The sequence below is a fragment of the Acomys russatus genome, chromosome 3 (genome assembly GCF_903995435.1).
Source record: "Acomys russatus chromosome 3, mAcoRus1.1, whole genome shotgun sequence".
Classification (NCBI taxonomy): domain Eukaryota; kingdom Metazoa; phylum Chordata; class Mammalia; order Rodentia; family Muridae; genus Acomys; species Acomys russatus.
In genome coordinates, this window is record NC_067139.1 from 61,251,948 (window position 1) to 61,275,472 (window position 23,525).

At 42.9% G+C, this 23,525-nt stretch overlaps 1 protein-coding gene across 1 annotated transcript in view; it reads left to right on the forward strand.

Moving 5' to 3' along the window:
• Positions 1-23,525, forward strand: part of Ercc6 (ERCC excision repair 6, chromatin remodeling factor) — a 72,488-nt gene that overhangs the window by 17,390 nt on the left and 31,573 nt on the right. Inside the window, exons 6-8 of the mRNA XM_051141788.1 lie at positions 11,204-11,332; positions 16,707-16,865; positions 23,037-23,172. Of these exons, the coding sequence (XP_050997745.1) occupies positions 11,204-11,332; positions 16,707-16,865; positions 23,037-23,172 (424 nt within the window). The remainder of the gene's footprint in view (positions 1-11,203; positions 11,333-16,706; positions 16,866-23,036; positions 23,173-23,525) is intronic.

Below are 23,525 nucleotides of genomic sequence, written 5' to 3' on the forward strand. Positions count from 1 at the left end.
TGGGTTAAAAATATGTGAATTGGCTTACTTATTTATTGTAAAGAATTTCAATTGTAAATGAAAGCGTGCAGTGGTTTTATGAAGTGTGCTGTTTGTGTTTAAGGATGAGAGAGGAGTGCTGACACAGTTAACTCAAGGTTATCAACATCCTGGCCTTGAGTAAGCGTGGCTTGTTTGCTCTTTTTACATCCCCTTAGCACCTTTAGGAAGCCTAGAGTGTTCTCTGTAGGTTCTCTCAGTTCTGTCAGAATGTTGAAGTTTCTTGACTGTCAACTAATGGGGAGACAGCTGAGCTCCTAGGCTGCGGGCCTTTTTTGCTTTCCCATGTCCCTGGACTTTTTTTTCTTTTTATTCCATCTCATTTTGAACTTCAGAGGCCAGCAGTTCCTCAGGGGTCTGATTTGTGTTGCCTTAGAGATGAGGGCGATGGTGGTGATCTATAGAGAGGCTTGGCATCCATGTCTTCCACATTAGGAAGGAAACTTAGCATCAGCTGGACCTGCCAGCTCCAGTTTCTGGGAGTGGTGGTCTGTTTTCCAGGAGATCCAGGCCTTCTCTGGAAAGAAGACCAGAGTCCCTCAGTGATGTCCAGCCTGGCTGCAGTGGGTGGGGCAAGGGGACATCAACAGTGTTCCTACCAGCTACTTACTGGAGATGATAAAACAGAGATGCCCGTGGCTCTGGCCTCCTTTCCCAGCACAAGTCAGCACTGTTTGGATCGGGCTGAGAGGCAGGAGGAGGTTAGTACTTGTCATTTAGCTTTAATTCATACCCCAAAGCTGGACTTGTAGGTCCAGCCAGCTGTGGTTTGAGCTGCTGAGTGACCTGCCTGTACATCCTGAGTAAGGGGCAGTACTATAAGCACATGACTGTGCGGGTCTAGCCTGGAAATTCCACCCAAAAGCTAGCTTATCTGAGCTGGCATGCTGTGGCTCTCCTTGAGTTGCAAACTGCCAACATGTGTATGTTGGTTACTGTTTCCCTTCTGAGACCATGGCTTTTGGCCGATTTGGTTTCTCTAAGTCGTCCCTTGTTTGCCTTGATAACTGTTCTTACTTAAGAGAGGGCTGGGGTCGAGGAGAGTCACGGCCTTTGAGGCCATTGGAAAATATTGCCCTGGATGTTGGGGTTTGAGGTGCAGTGCTTTCTCTATTCAGCCCTAAAACACTGGCATTGTTTTTGAGCTAACCCTCATCCAGTCCTCCTCTCCAGTCTGTTAGGAGAGGTCAGAAACTGCTGTCCCGAGTGCCTGGTTCCATCTGGCAAACTGGGCTGCGTGCTGGGGCTTCAGCCTGAAGTTGGTTACAGTTGGTCCTTGTACCAGGGTTACTGACTTTCTGCCTTCCTCCACTTGTTTTTAATTGTAAATATATAGCAGTATTGAGATGAGAAAAGTCTTTACATATTTTTCATCATTATTCCTGACTTTGTGTTTATGCATGCCTGTTTTTGTCTTGTATGGGTATAGTGGCCCTCACAAATTTGTTATAATCAACTTGCCCAGAGCCAGAGCTGAAGCTTGAACCTGGGGGATGTTGGAACTGTTTCCTTCCACTGGTGGACTGGTAAACAGGGCAGTGTCCCTGTGTGACCACAAGGTGGTGCCAAGAAGCAGCACATAGCTGCCTGCCTCTCTTCATGGCTCAGTCTGCTGCAGAGGGCTGGCAGCCCTGTCTCCAAGATGGACTCTCTTCACTGGGGGAAATGAGAGATGTCAGGAGATGTCTGGAGACCATGCTCTCAGAAGGCCTGCTCCCCAGTGTTGGCACTGTGTAGCCTCTTTCTCCCTCTTGCCAACATCCAGTTTATGCTGGATTGTTTCTGTTCCTGGGATGGATCCTTGTTTGGATGGGGTGGGCACTCAGCAGTTTTAGACTGTACATACGTAAACAAAAGCCAAATTGATTTATTTGTACCTTTTTAAAAGCCCTAATAATCTAGATTTGGTCTAATACCTAAATAATAATTTGAAGATTGCTCTTAACGAGTTTCCAGGAGTGCAGTTCTTTGTCAAGCAAATAAGCCATTCTTTTTTACTTTCTTCATAGGAATCTAGATTTTAAAGCAAAAAGAAACCCGCCCCACACCACCCCCCACCCCCAAGCATGGTTTTTTTAAGAGAGCATGCTGGCTTTAAAATGACAAAACCAAGACACAAATGAAGACTAATTCCATTTCCTGCTCCGTGCACACCTTTTCTTCTCTGCTCAGGGCATAATTGTCTACATCAGTCTTAATTTACTCTGTGAGATCTGAACTCCTAACTGAGGGCATCTCATCTGCTCAGATGTGCCCATTAAGTCCACCCAGATAGACCATAAAAAGGGAGATAAGAAAAGTAAAACACTGAGTATCTCAATTTAGCAAATGAGACTAATCTGCAAGGGACTCTTAGCTGTCTGGGATAGAAAACCTACTGCAGTACACAAATGCAAACTGTGTTAAAGACTCAGCTTGGTGTCTGGATACACTTCTTAAAATCACATTGTACTTGTGCTGCTGTTGTAGAGTTTCCTTCCTGGAAATTGCAATGAGTGGAGAATGATACCGAGTTTGAAATTTCATTGTATTTGGCTGAGAGTTCAGTGATTTGACTGTCTGGTATGTGCTTTCCCCACTTCCAGTCTTCGGTTGTGCTGGGTCCAGTGCCAGTGATCTCAATGTAAAAGCTGTGTAGAGACCAGGGCAGTGGGGACAGTGGAGTTGGGGAGGGGCATGCTCATGTTTTGACTGTACGACTCCGGCCTCCTGGTGTTTGCCAGTTCCCGTTAATAGGCGTACTTTGTCCTGTTAGTGGGTTGGTGTGGGCCATTGTGTCCATCGATTTGTCTGGTGTTAAGTGTGTCTCGTGGGATGGTTCATCTCAGATCATCTATGGTCAGAACTGCCAAGCAGCTTTTCTGTTACTTGGAAGAGTCTGTAGGTGTCAGGTGACAGTGGGTTATAACGACACCCCCACCCCAGCTCAGCTCCCCTGTCCCTCAGCTCCTGCACAGAAGCACAGAAGCAATCTGTAGCTAGCATTGCTAATTTTTTAAGATAATAGACTTTATTGTAAGATCTTGTAAATATTTTTTTGCACACAGAATTTAACCAGGCCCGAAGTCTGTACATCTAACTGTACTTAGTTCCCAGAAATAAAAATCTGCTGTTAAGATGGAAGTTGAAGGTGTGAGATTTGGTCTGCCCTCCTGACAAAGGTCATCAACTGACCCTTTGCCTGCAAGTTTGGAAAACACCCACTGAGAGGGTAGAGCAGGGAGCCTGCCTGAGGGTTGGTATTCCCCTACTATTTCCAAAAGTGAAATATCTGTCCTGTTAGATTAAGGAAGTTAATAAATGTGAACTACTTAGGTTAGAGCCTAGAATACAGTGAATATCAGTTACCTTAGTCACTATTGCTCATCATCTTCTGATTCTAAATTTAAAACTATAGAAATATTTTTTAAAATATATAAGTATTTTAGGTATGTAAAATGTACATATAATCTCAAAATTTGAGACAAATCCCCCTGGTAACCGGAATTTAGTTCCCAGTGAGAAGCTGGATGTGATGCTGCACACCTGTGGTCTAGCCACTCTCACCTGTGGCCTAGCCACTCGCACCTGTGGTCTAGCCACTCGCACCTGTGGTCTAGCCACTCTTACCTGTGATCTAGCCACTTGCACCTGTGGTCTAGCCACTCGCACTGTGAAATGGGTGGTAGAGGCAGGAGAAGCTCCCAGAAGCTCCCAGGCTGGATAGCCTGGGGTCTGCTGCCCACACAGTGGCAGTAACCATAAGGCAAGTCCTCACCAGAGTGGAAGGAAGGAACCAACTCCTGAAGGTGGTTCATACCACACTCCTCAGGGGAAACCCAGTCCTATCTCTTCAAAAGAAAACATGTCCAAAGCCAACTAGCTCTCACATGTCAGCTGGAAGTCATAGGCCGTGAAGTCAGAGCGTCAGACTCTCAACTGGCAGCCTCGAGATCACGTTTCATCTATAGAACAGGAATTGGAGTAGTGCACTCCCCACGGGTGACAAGACTATGACAGCCCAGACTGCAAGTAAGAGCTTGTAACTGTTGGCTGTTGCTGAGTTCTCAAGCCACAGGCAGAAACTAAGGGCAAAGATTCCGTCAAACCAGGAAGAACCTTGAAAAGAGTCTCTGTGCAGAGCCGTGAAGCTCTTACAGACACTGTACACGTGAGATTAGTAAAGGTAGCTTAACAATTGGTGCTAGTATGTATGGGTAAATATCACCTGTCAAAACTTAGTTTTATTGTTGTTATGCATTTTTGTATCTTTCGGACTTGTTAATTTGATTGTGAGAGCGAGCACCGTTACTAGTGATTGTTTCTCCTTTGCATACACTAGGGAGGATATACTGTGAACCCCCACAGCACTGCTCTGGAGGAGCCTCCCTTGAGGCCCTTCTGTGGTCTTCTGTGGCTTGACTTCCAGACCCGTTGCTGTAGGATGGCGTACCTACGGTGTTCTGTTCATCTGGACAGGCTGAGATGGGGTGGAGTAGTGGGCCAGTCTTCCATGCTCGGGAGCCAGGGTTAAATTCTGCTGGCCCATGCTTGTATTGCATAGTTTTTGTTATTTGTTTACTTATTCTTTAAATTTTTTTCGTTTCTTTTTTGAGACCATCTCATGTGCCTCAGACTGGCCTCAAACTGTATTTGAGGGTACCTTAAACTCCTGATCCTCCCTGCTTTGCCTCCTAAGTGCTGGGCCTGTAGGCCTCTGCTGTGATCCTGGCTGCAGTAGATGCTTTGAATGTTTGTTACTTGTGTTTAACTAATATTGCTTGATTTTCCTTTTTTATTATTTGGTTAAAAATGGGCTGGAGCGATGGCCTGGCAGAAGAGCAATTGCTGATCTTTCAGAGTACCTAGATTGAATTCTTAGGACCTGCGGGGCTTGTGCAGTTGTCCAGAACTCTAGTTGTAGGAGGCCTAGCACCTTCTCACACCCTCTTCTGGCCTCTGTGGGCACGTGGCATGCAAGTGGTACAGAGGGTAGGCAAAACACCCGTGCACAGAAACTTAAATTAAATTAAAATAAAGTTCTAAGAAACTAAATTAAAAACTTAAAAAAAGGTTTGTTGTTTGTATATGAGTTTTTTGTTGTTGTTTTTTTGCTTAATAAATACGTATGTATCACATACGTTCCTGGTGTCCCTGGAGGTACTGTGCTCTGGAACTAGAGTTGCCGAGGATTGTGAGCCACCGGGCAGGTTTTGGGAGCTGAACCCAGATCCCCTGCAGGAGCCTTCTCTCCAGTGTTTGATTTTACATTTTTTTGGTAAAGATTACATAGTAGACTTATCAGATGCCACTTAGTATGTATGTAGTTTGTTTAACGTGTTATACATATCCTAGTCTGTCTTTTAGTCTCTGTAGCAGACCCCTTTTTGGCTCTTATGGTCAAGGACATAGGCACAGCGGAGGAGAATGACCGTTTTGGAGTGCATGCTCCCCTTACAGTGAAAAGCCTCTAATGCCTGGCTGTCTGCTTCTGGCTTCTCTTCTCAGTGCTTACTTATCTCTGTGAGCTCTACTCTCGTGGCCTCTGCTGGAGTCTGCCACGGCTCTCAGGAGGTGGCCCACTCCAAGAGAATCCGACGCTCGCATTGCCAGTTAGCAGCTGCAGGGTTACAAGGCTGACATAAAGGAGAGCATGAGGACGAGGCCTAGTGATGGAAATGCAGGTTAGAGTCAGCAACGCCACGCCTATCCCAAGAAGAACTCTTTTCTAACTTGTGCAATACTTACTTGTCCTTTTTAATTGATCCCAGACAAACTTAGAACCAAAATTGGGGCCTCTGATTCATCCTGCTGGCTAGGATACAGAAGCCAGTTTGTTTGTTACCAAGTGGATGCCTTGGAAAATCAAAAAAATGGAGTTCAGTTTTGAAAATAAGAAAAATTTTGTATTTTGTTTTTAATTGTTCAAAGTAATGAGCTTCTCTTTTTATTTTTATTTTATTTTATTTTTGTTGGTTTGCTTATTTGTTTTGTTTTTTCAAGATAGGGTTTCTCTGTATAACAGTCCTGGCGACCTAGAACTCATTCTGTAGACCATGCTGGCCCCAAACTCCTTTACCTTTTTCAGAGTTATTATTCTAAGATTCTGTGTTAAGAATTTCTCTGACATTGTAGCTAGCTGCTGTCTTCCATGGGTCATTCTTTGTTCCAGACTGTAATCATGCTTAGCAGTAGGCAAAGTAAGGTATGGGGCCTTAGGGCCAGGTGGTAGTAAGCAAGAGAGTCTCTAAATGAGGTAGAACAGCTTCTAGAAACATTTCTGGATGACCCACTTATATCATTTCAAACCATGCTTCTTATGCATCTGTCTTTCTTATTTCAAGCTCAGTTCTGAGTGAATTATGAACATGGTCATTGCTCCGCATTTTTGAGTGTCTGTGTGAGCTCTAGGGCATCATGCTAGCCTCTGGTCTCTGATAGCTCCCACTTAAATTGGGAGACAAAGAAGGCTCTCACTACATGCTGACACTATGAGCTCTGTGGATGAGAAGCCTAGTTGTGTCTAGGATGTCATAGGGTTAGGAAGCTGTTTCCTCTGGGGGAAAGGAGCATGGTACCTGAAGGGTTTGCCAAGAGTGAAGATGTGCCTGTTGGAGGGACGTAGGATGGGGACTGCATTTGTAGTTGAAGAGGATCAAGGCCACATACAAGGCATGGTATAACGCAGCCAGCTGTGTTTCTCCATTTACATAATTGGATTCTCCTTGGGAATGCTAGAAATCCTAAAACAAACAGTAAATGGTGTCACTTAGCTTGCAGGTATGCTCTTAGGGTTCCATTGACAAAGCACCCCAGTAGCTGACAAGGGCCTTGGTGTATGCAGTTCAACTGGTTATTCTGAGTGTGGCATCAATTCCAGGCTCCAGAGCCTGGGCCAGGGCCTCATCCTGCAGGCATACAGGGAAGCCAAGGAGTGTTTTCTGTGTCTGCATCTGATGGGAATTAAAGTTTATATTCATCACTGGCTTCCCCTCTAAGTGGCTGACAGGGAGTCGGCAGCCGGCTGTACATGGCAGTTGTGTGAGGAGTTAGAAGCTCTGCCAGGGAACACCAGGCACTTTCACTTTATGTGGCTGCAGCTGTGACTATTACATGTGTGGAGTTTTTTAAATGAGATGATGGAGAACATGAAAAAGTTATTCTTTTCTGAAAACAAAACAAAACAAAACAAAACAAAACACAAACCTTACATGGTGGACCATTTACTGCCACCAGCCAATTTTCAAGTAATTCTGGATGTGCCTTTTGTTACTATCATATAAAAGTCAGCCATAATTCAGACAGTATACATATTTATGGTCAAATTTTTATTTCTGTCTTTGGTGCTGGAGATTGAGTCCAGAGCCTTGTACATTCTAAGAATGTGCTCTGCCACTGAGCTACATTCCTAGTCCATAGCAAAAGGTTTTAAATTTAGATATCCAGCAGGTATCTTCCGAAGGGCAGGTGCCTTTTTTTGGTCATATCATTGATAATGATAGCCGTACATCCATTTAATCAATTCTTGTTCTTGTCACTGACATTCATTCCTTCTAGAAGTTCTGTGAAGCCATTGAGGGCCATTGCATTACTGCACCCAGACTGTATGGAAATGCATACTGCCTCGTCTTCCCTCTTTAAACTAGTGGTAGTTCCTGTTACAGAGCGAGCATGGCGATTTCAACACATGTGCATAATCATACACAAGTCTGTCTTAGTTAAGCACTTAAATTCTCACTCTTGTGTGGGCAGCTTTGCCTGTGGCACCTCAGTCAGTCCTTCATGCAACCCAGTGACGCAGGTGTCACTGTTCTTCTCAAGGCTCTTCGGGAACACTTAGTTGTAAGGTTAGGTTTTTTGCTGAGGGTTAAGGGTGCTTGTCATGGTTTGGATCTGGAATGTTCTCCAGAGGTTCATGTATTTAGAAGCTTGACACTCTATCAGAGTGTTCAGAGGTGGGGCTCTGGGAAAGTGGCTCTGACCTCACCCATGCATTTATCCCCTGATGGTCACATTTTGATGGGTCATTGATAGGAACCTAGGAGATGGGACCTATTTGAAGGGAATAAGCCATGCCTTATTCCTGGTTCCTTCCTCTTTTCTCTGCTTCCTTTTCTCCTGCTTCACCATGGGATTTGTAGTTTTAGCCCCTCTTGGGCTCCATGCTACTATGCCTTTTCCAGAAACAGTGGAGCCAGGTGACTATGATGTGAACTTTGAAGCCATGAATCAAGATAAGTCTCTCTCTTTCAAGTTGGTTTTTCTCAGGTATTTCTGACACAATGACAGAAAGGTGACTAACACAGCTAATAAATGCAGCAGGGTTTACTTCTAGCCAGTCTGTACCCAGGCTGTGTGTGGGCGCCTGGACTTCTCTCTCTTCCTGTACAGGGTAGTCATAGTGCAGTTAGCCCCTTTGTATCTGCCTGCCAGACAGATTGCTCAGCCTGCTAGGCACAGGATAAGTGGGATTCTAGAGCTCATGTTAAAAAGGGTACCCTTAAGAAGATGCCTGGGCTGGTGGGATGGGTCAAGAAGTAAAACTGCTTGTGGCAGCCTGGCCTTCTGTGTTTGACACTTGAACCCATGTAATGGTGGAAAGAGAGAACTGGGTGGTTCAGCTCTCCTCCCTTTCCTGGGTGTGCCATGTCTTTCTTGGAGGTACATCTTAGATGGTGAGCCCCGATTCACACAAGGAAGTATTGCTGTCCATAGCCCCAGCCACATGTGCATGAGGTTGTATTTTCTGTCTTTTAGATTCTTCTGGGACGATTTGTCTTCACAATGGTTTGGGTGTTGTTGACCGTAATGATTTAGCCCCACCACCTTTACTTATTGTTTGGCCAAACTGAATGAACGTTAAATGCTCTCATCTTTCTTTATGAAGCGGAGAGCTCTGGGATGTAATCATTCCTGTGGTGGCTTATGTGGTTTCCTAGGTGCTGAGTTCTGTGGCAACATGATGCCTGTATAGTTTAGGGCAGAGAGAGGAAGGCAAGACAAGAAGATGCAGTCTTGTCAATGCAGGATGATGTGGTGGGAACTTTAACAGCCACAAACACTGAGTGGTAGAGTCCAAGGAAATAGCTGTCATCTGTGAGTGAAATGTACTGTGTAACGTGGAAAAGCTCTTGTTCATCTTGTAGTGCCAAGCTGCTAAAGCCGGCGCATTGTGGGATTTCCATTCCCACCTTGCAGAATTATTGAAGAAAAATGCCAAAGGAAGTGATAGCATTTGTGATTCTTGGAGTGTTACCTTACCCACAGATTTTGCTGAGTAGAGGCCTCTTACTATATTGGTCTGATGCTCCGGGCTTGGGTACCAAAGATCATCTCAGCACCTGAAACTGCAGCACATTCAGATATGTGCATCAGGAGAACAGCTATCCCTTTCCAGCGTGTTCTCTGCTGGACAGTGGCTGCAATTCCAAGGCTTTCTTGGAGTTATTGATATGAGAAGCTAGGTAACATTTTTAATGGAGGATTGCGCTGTCCTAAGTCTGCCACCGTGACTTAAACTTATCTGTAGTCTCCTTGTCTAAGAATTGAACCCCAGTCACCTTTAGGATAGGCTCCTGAGGAGAACATGTGTGGTAGTGTGTCTAGCAACTTTGGACTTCCAGGAGGGCAGCAGGAGGCCCCTGTAATGACTAGGCATGTCTCTAGGCATGGTCAGCTTGCTCTGGGTGCAGATGATGAGGGGCACAGTTGTCCCCGTTGAGAACCACTGAGGTACACCATTGTAAACGACACAGAAATTGGAAGAGCATCAGACTGTTGAAGTTACCCAGAGAACTCACTTGGTCAGTTGCATGGAGGTACTATCTAAGGAAGACAGCTGCTAACAGGGAAGAAGAGGTGGTCTTTGGAAGTGTCTTGTGCCACAGTAGACCTTAGAGTTGTGCGACAGCTGTTCCTCTAGGCTTGGCTCAGTGTGCGTCTTCTGTTTGCTGCTCTTCTCTGGAGACTACTGACAGGATTTGTTGCCCTTTCTCCTAAGTTCCCACTGCATTGCAGAACAGCTCCACATCACGATCTAGTGCTTTCTTACTGAGCAAGCATTACTCACTTTGAAGAGCTAATTTTGAATGATTTTCTTCCTGGGAGGGTTGGCTGCCCACCACTCTGGCCTGTGGCCTCTGTGCAGCTTTTCAGAAGGGATGTCCAGCCCATCTTATCCTGTCTCTTTCTCTGCCTTCCCTCAGACATGCTCTACTACTCAGTGGAAGTTAGAAGCCCTTGTGTGCTGCTGTCGTCTTCCTGTGAGCTTTTAGTTCCAGGCATTTATCAGTAGTCACACTTTTTTCCATTTCTACCACTTTGTAACATTTAGAATGTCAATCGTATACATACTAAGAAGGTCATACTTTCTTGTTTTAAATAACGGAATCCAGCGTTATTTACTATGGTAACTGCTTTTCTTTTTGGTCACAATATCAGAGCTCATTATAGTTGTGGAAACGTAAAATTAGTTTAGTTAATTTAGTTAAATGCCTTTTAGTTAAATGACTGCCTCCTCTGTGCAGCTGTGGTGTGTTGCAGGACCTTCATAGCTTATCACTGTAAAACAAACTGGCATCATGCTTCTGAAATACAAATGTTCATATTTTCTTTATATTTAGGTTTATCTGTAGCACCTGCTTTCTGAGTCCTGTGATTGTCAGTACAGTGGCACTGTTGATTCTCTTCAGTTGAGTAATTAGAAAAAAATAACCGAAACAGCAAATTTTGGACAAAAATTTGTTTTCTTTTTCCCACGACTATTATTTTCAGCATATAAATGCCAGTTCTAAATAAAATATTCTCTTGTTAAACTGTATACTATTTGGGAAATGCTCAGTTCTATTCAGATTTTCCTGAGGCTGTTCTGGGATGAAGGTCATGTGTCTTAGGAGCTGGCAGAGAAGCCCCTTAGGGTGTGCTGGAGAGGAATAGGTCGTTTTGATAATGAAATGAGAGATGCAGGAATCTTTCTAGAGTAGCTGAAATAATTCAAGTAAGAATTGACTTGAGGGGGCAGAAGAGAGCTGTTTTTTTGTAGACTGTCAGTGTTGGGGAGTGAAGGTAGCGGGAGCCTGAAGGGCCATTCTGATTTGCCAGCGTCTTTCCAGTCCATAATCTAGAGCTGTCTCTTAATCTGTCCTATAATCAAAGTAATGGAAATGTGATTTCTGTCTCACCGTAGGAGGTGGAATAAACTGAGGCTGCAGGACAAAGAGAAACGCCTGAAGCTTGAAGATGATTCTGAGGAAAGTGACGCCGAATTTGATGAAGGTTTCAAAGTGCCAGGTTTTCTGTTCAGAAAGCTCTTTAAGTATGTGCCATTTGTTCTGTCCTTTATGTTTGTCATCGAGCCATTGTGTACAAATTAACATTTAGAAATTACACAGTAGTTACCTGTGGGCCCTTAAGGTACTTGCAGCAATTTATTGCAAATCCAGACACTGTCAAATGAAATTTTAGCCACATGCTGTTCATTAAAATTAGATGATAATAAATTGACTAAGGTGCGCATTGGGTATGTTTGTAAACTGATGAATCTGTGTGGACTTGTCTCAGCAGACTAAAAGCAACACACTTAAATGCCTCTGCATCAAATTATGTTTTTGTTCTTAGTAATTTTAAGGCACCAAACTTCTCATTTTAAAAATTAGATTAATGTATTTCAGAAGATTTGTATATTGAAATCAACACGAGGAGCTTATATATATTAAAATCAAACCTTGGGGAGGTTCTTAGTTTTTTTTTTGTTTTTACTCCTGTGTGGAAACAGAAACTGTTGATTGTTTTCTGAAGATCCTGCATCCTACCTAAGGGCATAGTATTTTTGAGCTGACCAAATGTGCATCTAAATATTTTATGTGGATGTCTTTTCACATAATGTCAAAAGATTAGACACAGGCAACACCTCAAGGATTATGTTGGAAGCTGGCTTAAGTTCTTTGTGTAAGGGGCCGAGTGCTGTGGTGCTCAGAAGCTGCCTGATGGATGCATGCTTGGTCTGTGTGACTGCACAGGATCCCCATGATGAATTAACACCGAGGGACATTTTCAGTCTCCTCACTTGTGGATTTACTTAACGATGCTTTGGGAAGGCATCTTGAGACCTGTAGAGGAAGTTAGACTATTAGGTAGCATCTTTCCTGTTTATGTCATGAATTCATAGAGCAGGGTGCAGACTTCTTTCTACGAAATAATGAAGTTTAATGTCTTTTATCAACTGTCAACCATGCCCTAAACTTATGGAAGAGATGTACTTAAAAATAGCATTCTCTTTGCATGTCTCCTCAGATTTTATTTATGTGTGTAGGGTGCATACGCACATGGCAAGCACTCTACTTCCGAGAGGCAGCAGGCGAGATGAAGGCCTGCAGATCATAGTTATTTACTTGACTATTGTGCTGGGTGTGGAATCCAGGGCTTTGCTCACCGCTCAGCTGCACACCCCTCACAGTATAGCTTTATGCTGTCATTTGACTTGCACTGGAGGCATTTGGGGTGAGAGAGCAACGAGGAAATATTTAACCCATTAAACACATAGCAAAACCAAGTCCTAGCTGAACTGACAGGGCTGGGTGTCCTGACTAGGTTAAAGAGGACAAACCACTGGAAGGTAGAATCTACATATCTCGTCATTTCTGCAGAGAAGTCAGGTCATAGCCCAGAAAGGCAAATGGTTTGTTTATTGCTACTCCCCAATGAAAATTAACTATAAAAAGATAAAGACTACATTTATTGGCATTTCTTTTTATTTTCTCTGAAGTAATTGTTTATTAAGGAACAACTAAAATAGTGTCTGTGTTGTACTGGCAAAAAGAAATGCCCAAATTATACGTTAAGCTGATTTAACAAGGACAGGCCTCTTCTCCATGCTCGGTGATTGATCTGGCAAATGTCCTCAGGAGTCAGGTTGAGTGCACAGTTTTGTATAAGCATCAGATTTTCTAGCAAAGAAGTTTCACAGTTAACAGAACCAAACTTTGCTACACTAAACATATGTAAGAGTCAGTATATTGGCTACTAACTTTATTATCGTTAACATAAGTACAAGCTTGTTAGCATTTTAAATTTATCTTAATTATGCCATTCTAGAAAGTATTTTGTTTTATATCTACAAAAATAACTTAAAATACTTTGTAAATGGTATTAGACTTCATATTTTCTATTTTAAGAAAAAGAACGAGTAGAATCTCAGTTTTTAAAAAGTTATTTTTATTTTATGTGTATGTATACCATGTGCATACAGTGCCCACAGAGGCCAGAAGAGGGCGCCAGGTGCCTGGAACTGGAATTAGAGCTGGGTGTGAGCTACTGTGTAGGTGCTGAAAACCACACCCCGCTCCTGCAAGAGCAGCAAGTGCTCCTAACCACTGAGCTCTCTCCCAGCCTCTAATCTCTCCTTTTTTTATGATTAAGTTTTAGCCAAGCCAGTTTACTTATAAGTTGTGGATATATTTTTATTCTATTTACTACACTCAGTGGAATTGAGTTAACAGGGTATAGTTGCATCTCAGGGAGTTAGAAGGCACAATTTTCCATTTAAGTGCTATTTTCTGCAAGATAATGTTTAACTTCTAAATTTCAGTTTTGAAAGTTTGCCCAGCAAATTTATTCATCTGTATAATTTAACAGCCTCATGGCAAACTTGAATTTGTTTTGACCTTACCTTCCACCAAACTAGTAAATGCAATCTTGGGTTAGTGTGATAATGCCAAGATCCAACAATTACATGTGGTTATTTTCTGATGCTTTGGTCCCACGGGGATAACAGTTTAGTAATTTCCTTACGGTTGTATAGTAATTTAGAAGACCATTTAACTTTCTAAAGAGTAAATTTTATATGCTTCTCAAGGATTTTGAAAACTATATTCTATACCTGATTTTCATTTTAACTGTGTAGTTGTTTTACAGTATTTACTGTTCAGAATGGAAATCAATAGTAACACTCAGAGCATTTACTAGTTCCAGTGGAGCCAGAGCCCAGGCCTGACATTCCTTACTCACCATACACCCCTGCTGACCAGGGTGGTGGTGGTTTTCCATTATCAGTGAATATTCTTCAGCTGAAGTCTGAGGGCCTGTTGATGGTTTGGTGGGGGAGCTAGCCCCCTTACCCAGGCTTTGTACAATCTCTGGCTATTGCGATGTGGTTCCTGGACTGCCCCATAAGTCTTTCTCCTTGAATTATTCCTGTAGTGCTTCTCACTTTTGTGTAAACATCCCACTGTGTGCCCAGTGAAAACCCTTGGAGTTTTAGGGTAGATGTCAAAACATCTGGCCCACTGTTGCTGATTCTCCAGGGTCACGTGGAGTCCAGTGTCCCGTTGACACCCTGATTATTTCTGAAAGACCCTGAAATGATACGTGTTCCTTTTCTAAATTCTTACCATTTTAATTAAGTTTAGGCCTTAACCAAAGAGAAGTATTGGCCCTGTGTTGGATTGGTTTCAGGGCGGTCACCAGGAGGTTCTGGGCCTGCTCGGAGCTATTCTTATGGCTTCTGTGCTTTGGTAGGAGAAGGCCAGTGGCCAGACTCCAGCCATTCTGGACCGTGAATGCAAACAGTCTATTCTGTTTTGTTTTATTTTTAATTTTTATTCTTTTGAGACAGTATTATCATGTAGCCTGGGGTGGCCTCAAGCTTGAAAGCCTCCTTCCTGCCTTAACCTCTTGTGTATTGGGATTATAGATGTGTGAGGCCAGTTCAGGAACCAGATTGTCTTCCAAGTCAGGACTGCCTCTGCCTTGGCACACTTGACATGTTGGGCCAAAAATTTTTCTGTAGGGATTGTCCACAGCATTGTAGGATGAATAGCATCTCTGCCTTCTGTCCACTTGTTCTTTTCCAGTTAAAAAAAAAAAAAAAAGTGTTTGTAGATAATGCCAACTGACCCAAGGGAGCAAACTATCCAGCTGCTATTCTAGATTGTTTCCAACGTGGGATTGCATTGGAGCCATGCAATTCTGGACTTGAGTTTTGCTCGCTTGTATTCTTGTTTGCTTGTGTATCAGTCCCTCCTCTCCTCTCCCCCTCCCCTCTCCCTCCTTCCCCCCTTTTCCCCTCCCCTCCCTTTCTCTTCTTTTCCCCAGCCTTTGCTTCCTGACTATGAAATATGCCACTAAACCCACAGGTTGCTTGTGAGGTTCTGTCTAGAGTCTGGTCCAGAGTCTTCCAGCAAATAGGTTTGTTCAGTGGGAGGTGTTGTTCTCCAAGGGAATGCGATGCATTTATGGGTCTTGTCTTTCTTCTCAAATTAATCAATGCTATTTTGTACTTCATTGGGTTTTGATTTTTTAATCCTTTTCTCCAAAGTGTATATTCAAATATATATTATAATTAGCCAAACTAATAAGCAGTCTCAAAATTTTTCTTACACATGATCAAATGATGTCACCACCTAGAGTCACAGAATACTGAGAGAAAGTCAGTCAGGGTACGTCTGCCGGAAGGAAGTTAAATAACAGCTCACCAAGAGCCAAGGTCTGCAATGAGATGAACTTGTGTCTGTCTGTCTCTGTGTCTGTTACTTATCTCCCTCCCTCATTTCCTCCTTCCTTCTTTCAAGACAGACCTGGAATTCTTCTGCTATCACCTCCCAAGTACTGAGGTTATAGACAGGAGCTACCATGCCTGGCACTGAACAAGATTTTAGTAGGCAGAGCAGAACTGTGCAGTCAGTTCTGGGGCAGGAAGGCAGGGATGGTGAACCCACCTCTCTTTCTGTGTGTGTGGGGGTCCCTTAGCCCTGATGTTTTCATTTGGCTTTTTATCATAGCGGGTTTTGCTTTAAGTTGTTTAATGTGGCATATAATCTTCATTCCATCATGTCAGGTCATTGTTCACTCCTCAAAATATTTTTACTTTATTTAAACACAAACCAAATCTTAGAGGTTTATAGAGTTGAATGTGTGATTGGTGAAGAAAGAGGGGTGAGGGAAATACTGTTTCTTTTTTACTTGAACTACTTATTTAAAATTTTAATAACTCTGATATTGTAACTTTTGTTAAAATCCTTTAATCAGTTTGTACTTTAAAATACAAAAAGACCTATTGTGCTGTTGGGCCTTCATAAGCAGTTCTTTCTTACACCTGTGCAGTGGAGCCATCTGCCGTACACTAACTTCTAGAACACTTCTAGTGCTCATGCTTGTTTATGGCCTTAAAATTTAATTTAATTTTCCCTATAAAAAGATAATATGATTACAAACTGGCTTTACAACTATATAAGCTGTAAATTGTGGTGTTCTCTGCCCTGCTTTTTTGATACTATTTGGATTGAAAAAAAGTGTACTACTTCTTTGTTAAGAAAAACTTATGGAACTTTATATACTTAGAATATTTGAGATTCTTATTTTCCAGAAAATGAATCAAAGCTAATAAGTTTATACTTGTTTTTCAAGCTATATCTAATGTTGGAAGAGAAATAAAATAGTCCTTAATTACCCCATCTATCAGTTTAATTAGAAATGTGTTAACATTCTATAACAAAAATTATGATTTTTATGCCTAAGTGATCAAAAATGTATGACCTTATAAATATAACAGTCATGTAAACCACGCATCCAGCACGCTTCTCTGACTGGACTAGAACCTAACGGAATCATTAATTCATGAGTACGTTCTGTTACCGCCTGTATTACCCACCATTTGCCATTTTCTCTTTTCTTGTTGGTGTTTGTTGTTGTAGGTATCAGCAGACAGGTGTTAGGTGGCTGTGGGAATTGCACTGCCAGCAGGCAGGAGGAATTCTGGGAGACGAGATGGGATTGGGCAAGACCATCCAGATAATTGCCTTCTTGGCAGGTCTGAGCTACAGCAAGATCAGGACTCGCGGTTCAAATTACAGGCAAGTGCTCCTCTGCAGACTGTCAGTCTGTGGAGCTCAATTAATATTTCATCAGATGTATTGCTGTGGAGGAGGGTCTTGTGAATTATTGATGACATTTCAATTACAATATTCCTTTAATTCTTTTAGTGGGGGACATCAAAGGAAAATTTTTACGAGACAATGGAGCTGTAGGGCAGGAGAAATTAAACATGTAACACTTGTAATGAATTCCAGGCGTTGATGCTTCATTCTGCAGATGGGCCCCACTAGATATTTTGGGTCAATACAATGTCTAAGGTTAGCTCTTGCAAATGGATTGTTTACAAACTCAATTATGTTAATATCAATAGTTTACACAATATGGAATTTTAAATTAGACGTAATACCTTTAGTCCCATTTATTAAATTTTACATTAAAATATTTGTTCTGGCAGGAGACCAGGTGAGCATTACAGTAAGTACGAGTCTGCTCGCGGGCAAAGTTGGAGCTTTGAAGACGCCATTCTCTCTGGGTTCCTTTGGAGTCTATGTGCCTGATAGCATTTAGAGGCATGCTCACTCTTTTGGAGTGAAGAGTCTTAATCTGCTCAGTATGTTTTACACTCTCTCCTAAGGTCCGCACCTAAAGGACTTCCAGAAAGTGTAGAAAGTGATTTTAGCCTGTTTCTGCTTATTGTCTGATACACCACTGAAGCAGTAGTGGTCTGAAAGAATAAACATGCCGTCTGTTTGGAGGGAGCACTGGAGTGTTTGTTCTTGTAATAAAGAGCTGCGAGGTTTGCCCTGTTTAAGTTGTAAATGAGCTCCATGGGTCTCTATATTGGTAAAAATGTTGGCAGATCAATTCCGTAGGATGTTTCATCTCGGACATGAGTAGCAGAGGTGGGGTTACCCAGTGGGTCTGTGTCTGTGACTTGAGGCACTCGTTGTATGCAGTTTGCAGATGGCTTTAAAACTACCTTGGTGTGTCCAGTGTCAGCAACTGCAGACCATTGTGGCCTCATTCTAGGGAAGCGGCGCAGAAGTGCGCAGTAGAGAGCCGGATGGGGAGCGGAGCCCTGACTGAGGCTCCCTAGGACCCTGGTCTGCTTTTGTTTGTTACTGTTTTAACAATGCAGCACAGCACTCCTTTGCTTAGTTAGCAGGTCAGCACTTCTTGTGGCGAAAGTTTAAAGTTTTTACATGTTTTTTTTTTTTTTTTTCCAAGACAGGGTTTCTCTGTGTAGCCTTGGCCATCCTGGACTCACTTTGTAGACCAGGCTGGCCTCGAACTCACAGCGATCTGCCTGCCTCTGCCTCCCGAGTGCTGGGATTAAAGGTGTGCGCCACCACGCCCGGCTCTTTACATGTTTTAAAAAGAGATTTATTTTACTATGTTTGTTTGTGCATGTGCCTGTGCATGTGTGTTGGGGTATGTACATATGACTGCCGGCGCCTGTGGGGTACAGAAGAGGACGTTAGTCCCCTGGAGCAGAGGCTGTGGGCTGTGTAAGTGGGTGCTGGGAACTGAACTCAGGCCCCCTGTAAAAGCAGTGTTTGTTTTTAACCACTGAGCCGTCTCTCGCCCTAGATATTTTTCAAAGTTCCCTGGAGGAGGAGCAATTGTGTTAAGATGATTTTAAAAATTAAACATCTTACCAAGAATGGTGGCACATGCTTTTAATCCCAGCACTTGGGAGAGGCGGATTGATATGAGTTTGAGCCCAGCCTGGTCTACAAAGCAAATCCAGGACAGCCAAGGCTACACAGAGAAACCCTATCTCAAAAAAAAAAAAAAAAAAAAAAAAAAACAACTAAAAACAAACAAACAAAAATCCCTAACCATCTTGCAGTTGTTACAGGGAAGTCGTATTGAACCTGGAGAGTTTGGGGAGCTATCAGAACACTTGTTTAGATGTAGGATATATTTTGCCTGAGAACATGAAAACATTCCAGCCTAAGAAATAAGTCAGCTGACAATGAGCATCTAAGATATTCCTGTCTGTGACTGTTACTTAGCATCTAAAAATGACTTTTTCTGCTCCAAACAGGCCTGGTCTCTTTGGTTCCTTTGAGGTTTTCAGATAGTGAGGATGTCTTGACTGTCCCCAATGCTGCTGGGGCTTTCTGTCCATAAGTGGTTTCTGGAATCCTCTCATTTTACCATTTCTTCTGCTTCCATCCTATTATCGTGAACCTTGTGTGGCGTCTTAACATTCTAGGTGTAGGAGACCTCAACTCATCCCTGCAGTGTAGTTTTGATATAAAAATTAAAACATGTTCTCTTGAGTGGTGACAGTCCTAGGAGGAGTGAAGTTGGGGCTTCTAATGCGCATCAGCTGCAGTCAATTAACTATCAATGCTCATATTCTCTTTCCATAATGAAATAGTGTGGCATATTGGACTAGTGCCTGGATCATCTTTATTAAAATAGTATTGGTAGAACTGGCTTCTGAGGCTGTGGCAGTGTAGCCACACTACAGGGCTAGCTGAGGAGCTCTGTGAAGAACAATTGTGTAATGTGTCCTTCTCCTGTACTAGGCGAACTTACGGCTTAAAGAAAAATAGCCTTTAAAGCGATAGGAATATCTGTGTAAGCCAGTATTGCATTGTTGGCTAGAGATGTTGGGGTCCAATTTATGAAAATGATGACCAAATTTTAAAGTCTGTGAACACCATGAAACTGCAAGTCTCTGTGATAGCAAGACACTTTTATTAAAAGTAGTTTGTTGTGTTAGTTGATGTTTTGATGGATGTTGTACAACTTTGTTTTGGGAAGAGAATGAAGCATATTGCATGAGTAAGGGACTACTGTCAGCTACATTCCCAGTGTGCAGGGAGTACCCTGGCTTTCTACTTGAGCATTCTTATCGTGATGGGCCCTCTGAATTTTATAACAGAGAAGATGTAAATGATTTACCTCTCACATTTCAGTTAATACTTGACCTGGTTGTCATTTAACTAATTTCTAATGACGAGTTAATGTCCTAAAAAAGTTAACAAACTTTGAAGGGTCAACATTACACTTTCTAATTCCCAATAAGTTCTAGGCCATAACTAGTAGGCTTCCCATCGTACGCTGAAGTGTTTGACCATGGAACTATTGACTAGTCCTAAATTCATTAAGTGATCAATGATAATCAAAGATGAGAGGAGCTGTAGCATGTTTGGTAATTGATGCTAATCACTGTAGTACATTTAGCCATTTTGTATCATCTCACTGGTATTGAGGCTGGGAAAGTGGTTCACTTGCCTGTTAATGGATTTGATTGCCCCCTCTACGGTCCAGGAATAGCCTGCCTGGACTGTAGGGTTTCAACTCAGCATGAAAACCTCCCTATTCTTCTAACAGGGGGAGAATGATAGAAATTAAAGGACACAGCATCCCACATAACAGTTCAGCTGGGATTAAGTAGTAGGCTTGAGTGAGCAAGTATGTCATCAACGTAGCAGTTTATAGATGGCATATTATAAAGGAGAGGAAAATGCTGTACAGTCTGAAAAGGCATATATACCCATTGAAATGTGTTTGAAGGTGAGCTTTTTTTAGACTACATTAGACAGCTGTCGATTGGCTGTTTCCTAATCCCCACCAAGCACATATTGATGACAACTCCCTTTTCTTCTCACTGGAGGATATAAGAAGGTGGCATATTTAATCCCTTTAAAAGGAATACTGTCATGGTAGGGGTTAGGGGTCAGGGACCAGGGCAGAGTCCTGCTCTCCCTGGGGAGAATGAGAGACACCTGTCTCAGACCTGCCTTTGGTGACAGTATGGCTTGGAAATTCTGTGGGGAGGGTTGAGTTTGTTCTGACCTCTGAATTCTCTTCTCCACCCGAGCACCAGGGTCCAATGATCATATACATCAGGAGGTGAAGGGTTGTAAGTGGGCTGAGGCGTCTCGTCATGTTGGGATATAGAGGTGAAGCTTTTAGTTAGATTTGGTCAGTATCTTATATTTCTGCTAGGCCAATTATTTTTAGTTGTGTAGATGATACTTTTTAAAATGTCAAGCTCTGTGTGACTTGCATTGACATCTTAACCATTTTAAGTTCAGTAATTGTTTCCTACATTATAACAAGAATATAAAAGCTATGCGTCATTTTTCACCTTAAAATAATCTTTCACATTTCTACATTTCCTCCTAGTCTTTAAATAAATGTTGTCCTATTCATCCTTTCTATACTGTGAACCAGGTCCCAAGGGCATACCATGAAGAGATTGTCCAGGCTTTTATAGAGCTGAAGAGGAGGGATATGCGTTATGGCAGGGTTAGCGCGGCTACACCGAGGAAGCTCATCTACTTGTCTGGGGAGAAGGGCCCGTTTTGTCAAGGAGAAGGTAGTGGTGGCAGGATAGACATGAGGGAAAGGGGAAGGAAGTGACTGTCTAGAAGACAGTGTGTGCTACATAGGGTCTGACGACCGTGCAGGCTGGCAGAGGTCAGGCTCTGGTGCTAACAGTATTAGCAGTAAGGCAGGGAGAGTCAGGAGCCAGATTTGCATGGTCTCATAGGCCAAAGCAGGATATAGATGCTCTTCCAGGAGCAGTGTGCAGCCACTGGAGGCCTTGAGGAGAGGGGACGAGGCAGTGAGATTTTGCTTTCTGCCAGATGTAGATGAGATGGTAGTGGCTGCAATTGGAATAGTGACATTGTACAGGGAGAAAAAGATGGTGACCTGTGGAGAGACTTAGGGGGTAGAAGAGATGTAAATTTGTACAGGTCTTATGGTGGGACACAAGAAGATAGAGCAAAGAACAAAATCTGGACTTGTGGTCTGGTGCTCTGTAGAGTGGATGGCTGTTCTGTCCTTTGGGTTGGGAAGCCATTAGGGAGAGGTGGCATGTGTCTCTGGGGGACATCACTATTGATTTTTGACTTGTACTTTCATTACACACAGCAGGATAGAGAAAGAAAAGTGGCTTCCCTGACCTGGAGTGGGAGTTCTTCCTTCCTAAGCCAGGCAGTTCTTCCTGTGGGAGTTTCAGGGGCATGCTGTGCTGCTGGCATGTGGACAGAGGGGACCCTCGCTTCATAGCATACCAGTGTTAGGACCCCATAAAATAGATGTCTCCCGGAGCTAGTTACGTCTGTTCCCAGTGGAGCTCAGGGAAGCAAGGCAGGAGGGAGGAAGACTGGGGAGGTGCCTCCACCGGCCTCCCAGCTCCTGCGTGTTAGGAAAAAGGGTTTTTCTTTTCTTCTTTTTTTTTTTTTAAGTTTATTATAAGCGCTTTCTCAGCTATTAAATGTTCTTCAAAAAACTGTTTTAACGGTTATATGATACTCTGTCTTATTCAACAAATCCTTTTAGTGTTCACTGAATGACACTGTTGTAAGCATCTCACAGATGTTAACTGTCAATAGTAACTGTAAATTCAGTGCTATTATTAGCTTACTTTATGATGAGAAACTGAGGTTCAGAAATGTTAAATATATGCCTGGGATTGTACAGAGCGGTGTTCAGGCCCAGATGGTGTCCATAACTGGTTTGTATCGTGTGGATATATTTCAACTCTCCCTTGTCCATGCATTTTTACATCATATCTACCTTCCGCAGTGACCCAGTGAGCACCTCAGCACTTCCCTGGGGAGAGAAATCTCTGGGGTGCTCCTCCACTGTGTTGCCATTGCATAGGAAGTAGGCAGCATGTCATAGCAAGAGGAGGCCACAGCAACCAGAGCCGGCCAGCTTCCAGGCATCCTTCCAAGTTTTAGTGGCCATGTCACCCTGGACACATAGTCTTCCAAGCTTCTGAACTATGTCTGTCGTGCATGCTTTCTAGAGCAGTAAAGAGGTATTGGAATTCCACCGGCTGAAATCTGGTAGACTGGAAAGCCTCGTACAGATGGAAGATGCTGCCGTGCTCTCTTAGGTTGGGATACACTGTGTGTTATCTGGACTGATAAGAAACGGAGGGAGGGAGAAAGTATCCTGTTGTATAGTGGTTTTTTTCTTTGCTTTATATGTTGGCTTCCGAGTGTACCATTTACTGTTTGTCCTTAAGTCCTTCAGCTGCTGAGTGATGAATGGATTGACACAGATTTTCCTTACTGTCTTCAGCTTCAGTAGCTTTTTCCTTAAAGAATCAGTACATTTTCATGCCTTATTTTCCTTTCAGAACCATTCAGGGTTTTTGGTTTTGGCTACTGGCTACTTTCTCTACTGTCTTTCATGGCTGTGTTTTCTTCTTGGACTCTTGGGTGCAGGTTCGAGGGACTGGGCCCTACCATAATTGTCTGCCCAACCACAGTGATGCACCAGTGGGTGAAAGAGTTCCACACATGGTGGCCTCCGTTCAGAGTGGCGATTCTGCATGAAACAGGTTCCTATGCCCACAAAAAGGTAACGTTACAGTGCTTGCCTGCTTTTGTTTGGCCTCTACTCCACATATTTGGCTTTTTAAAAAAAATGTGCCCATGTATGTTTCTTTCATTTTAATTTGTTGTTGACTTGAAGCTCTATATTATCAAACAGATATGAACAAAGGCTTTCTTGTTCTAACAGTCTCGTAGTATGATGTTTTGATGTCCGACAAAACCTAGCTGGGCACAGACAGAGGACCGCGAGGCTGATTGTGCTCATGGGATCACAAATCAGGTGCTCTGCATGGCCGTTGACTGGAGGGACGTTTCACATAAGCAGCTTTAAACAATTGCAAATGAGTGGGTTCGAAAGTAACGTACGGATTGAGCATC